Source organism: Pyrus communis, chromosome 4 (genome assembly GCF_041283825.1).
Source record: "Pyrus communis isolate YQ-2024b chromosome 4, ASM4128382v1, whole genome shotgun sequence".
NCBI classification, from domain to species: domain Eukaryota; kingdom Viridiplantae; phylum Streptophyta; class Magnoliopsida; order Rosales; family Rosaceae; genus Pyrus; species Pyrus communis.
This window is the reverse complement of record NC_142568.1, coordinates 12577675-12580317: the sequence shown is the minus strand read 5'-3', so window position 1 is coordinate 12580317 and position 2643 is coordinate 12577675. Positions and strand designations below refer to the sequence as shown.

General features: G+C 43.1%; 1 protein-coding gene across 1 annotated transcript; it reads left to right on the top strand.

Annotated features, from left to right (window-relative positions):
- The first annotated feature begins 276 nt into the window (after positions 1 to 276).
- LOC148697466 (uncharacterized) lies at positions 277 to 1386 on the top strand. Its single transcript, XM_088691995.1, has 5 exons — positions 277 to 467; positions 563 to 640; positions 751 to 859; positions 960 to 1122; positions 1224 to 1386. Exons 1-4 carry the CDS (start codon positions 452 to 454, stop codon positions 1060 to 1062), a joined length of 306 nt encoding a protein of 101 aa, XP_088548121.1. The 5' UTR covers positions 277 to 451; the 3' UTR covers positions 1063 to 1122; positions 1224 to 1386.
- The last annotated feature ends 1257 nt before the right edge of the window (positions 1387 to 2643 follow it).

Genomic DNA, 2643 nt, shown 5'->3' with positions numbered 1-2643 from the left:
AAGAAAGCATTCAGTGGAAGAAATTACGTGGGAGAAGGAGAATCGGATGAGAGAGATTTATCCGAAGCTATTGTATGAGTTTAGATGATTAAATTGGTTGTTGGAATTTCAGGGACGAAATTCTATAAGGAGGGAAGGTTGTCACAACCCGTCCCGGAATTTTAATTCCGAGGACGTGAAGTTATGAAAATGCCCTTAAACGGGACTAAGGGGCGTAAAATATGTTGTAGCTTGATGATTTGGGGATTGGGTAGGATCCCACCTCCCTCAAATCTCTCCCCCATTTCTGCATCTTGTCTCTCTCTCTCTCCTCCCTCACAAATCTCTCATTCTCTGTCAGTTCTCTCTCTCTCTTCTTCGAACTCACACGGACCACCCACAAACCACCCTAAAACTATACCAACGAAGGATCTAAGACCACCATCGTACTCCTGAAGACCACACGAACACGATGGTACCAATTTCAGGTGAGTTTCACTTCGGAAAACATGGATTTCAATTTCACTGTGCGTGTGCACTGTTCATGCACACGTAAAACTTGATGTTTTCTGGGATTTTGAAGCTTGTAGGAAGCTTGGTGAGGTCCTAAGGAAGCTCGGAGTGCTTCGTTTGAAGGATTTGGACGTCGGGATCACGAACTGTAAGTTCGGCCGAATTTTCGTATTTTTGGAAAAGTTTGATTCCGTTGTTTTTAGGCCCTAAAACTAGTCCAACGTGGTAGATTATGATTAGGGCTTTATTTTGGTATAGATTACGTGAAAAATGGACATAAGAACAAGGAGAATGACAAGTTCAAAGTTTGGCCGGAGCTTTCGGGGCTTTTTCCGGCGAATCCACGGCGAGTTAGGGGTCAAGGCAGGTATGGATGTGTTCCTCTCGTCAATACCTTCATTTTGATATATAATACGTCGAAAATGGTTAAGAAATGAAGAAGTTATGACACTTTGAAGTTTACCCAGAAATTCCGGCAAAACACCCACCGCCGGCGAAACCAGTCCGGCGACGCGAGGAAGAAGACGCGCGCGTGGGCAGCGCGTGAACAGGGCGCGTGGAGGCGCGTGAGAGCTCCAAATTGAGTTCTGAAAATTGTCACGCGTTCGTGACGTCGTGTAGATCACCGTGGTATATTCATACACCCAAATTGAGCAACGTATGAGAAAGTTATGGACGAATGTTTGGTGTATGTGCGTTAAATAACGTCAATTTGGTTACTTTTTGTATAGGTGAAAATTATACAGAGGAAGAATGTAACCAAGCTAGGGGAGGCTCAGGGACCTACGAGACGTCGATGTGATCAGTGAGTGGGCAGTTATTTTTCAGTATATATATATACGTATGCTTGACGTATTTCCCAGAAAACGTATTTTAAAAGAAATAAGAATTTAATATTCTGTCATATATGCATCATATTTTAATATGTGCATTATCATAATTATGCATACTGTTGCATGGTGCTGAGGAGGCCCAGGTAAGCTACATTTGAAATACATTTGATATACGTACGAAATACGTTTGGAATACGATTGAAATACTATCATCACATGCATTAGTAGTGGCATACATTTATATATATGTATTTGGTGCTGTGGACGCACAGGTAAGTGCCAGGTAAGTGGTATTCATGTTTGTATGCAGTAGTAGTTTGAGAGGATTAGAGAGCTCATAATCTGCACCCCCGGTGTTAGTGCTCCCGCCCGAGGCCAGGGCACAGCCTTCACGTGTATGTTCACCAGCACCGCATGCTCGCCTTGGATCCAAGTTAGGTGCAAGCCTGTCGTACAGACCACATTAGGTGGTTCCGACTTGTAGGTGACCCGCGATTTATCGCACAGCTTCACGTGATCGTAGCACTAGAGCATATATATATATATTACACCCAGCCTGTCGTACAGACCACATTAGGTGGTTCCGACTCGTGTGCAGATTCAGTTATTGAGTTGAGAGTGGAGCTCTAGATGCAGCCGTACAGGTCACGTTAGGTGACTCCCGGCTGCCAGATTATATGTTATTGATGTGAATTACGCTTGAGCACTTACATTTGATTATGAGTTTCCATTGTGGCATATTCTCGAGCATGAATGGCATATTTATGAGCATGAATGATATATCTTTGAGCATGACTGGCATATCTATACATACGTATATATGTTATTCTCTGGGAAACTATACTTGTTTTACGGCGAGGGGTTAGTTTATGCAAAAGAGAAAAGAAGGTTTTGAATACGTTCGTTTTGCTGACCCACTCAATTTTGTTTTGCGCCCCTCCAGGTTCAAGAATTACAAAGGTGTGGTGACTACGAGGAAATTCAACGGTGTTCTGACTGAATGGACCAAATAAGGACTCACCTTCGGGTGTTTCATTTTAGAAGTTGTATATTTTAAAGCTTCCGAACTGTGCAAATGGTTACGTCACTCTCACGTGACGGCCAGCATGCCCTCCTTCGGGACGGGGCGTGTCAATTGGGGTTTTGGGTTGTGAGATTGCCAACACTTTGTAAACTCCCATTTGGTTGATAATCCTAGGTTGAAGACCAAGGCAAAGTGAGTTCTAAAGCTAATGTTGCTGAGCTTGAAAATGATTTTTCTGATTTTGCTTTAGCTGTTTCCTCATCATTTGATTGTGCTACTAAGTGGGTATTGGAT

What these genes read in the sequence shown, in the direction of transcription:
- LOC148697466 (XM_088691995.1), top strand. An exon ending in GGACGTCGGGATCACGAACT is followed by an intron (nt 641 to 750) that starts GTAAGTTCGGCC and finishes ATTTTGGTATAG; the next exon opens with ATTACGTGAAAAATGGACAT. An exon ending in CGAGTTAGGGGTCAAGGCAG is followed by an intron (nt 860 to 959) that starts GTATGGATGTGT and finishes AAGTTTACCCAG; the next exon opens with AAATTCCGGCAAAACACCCA.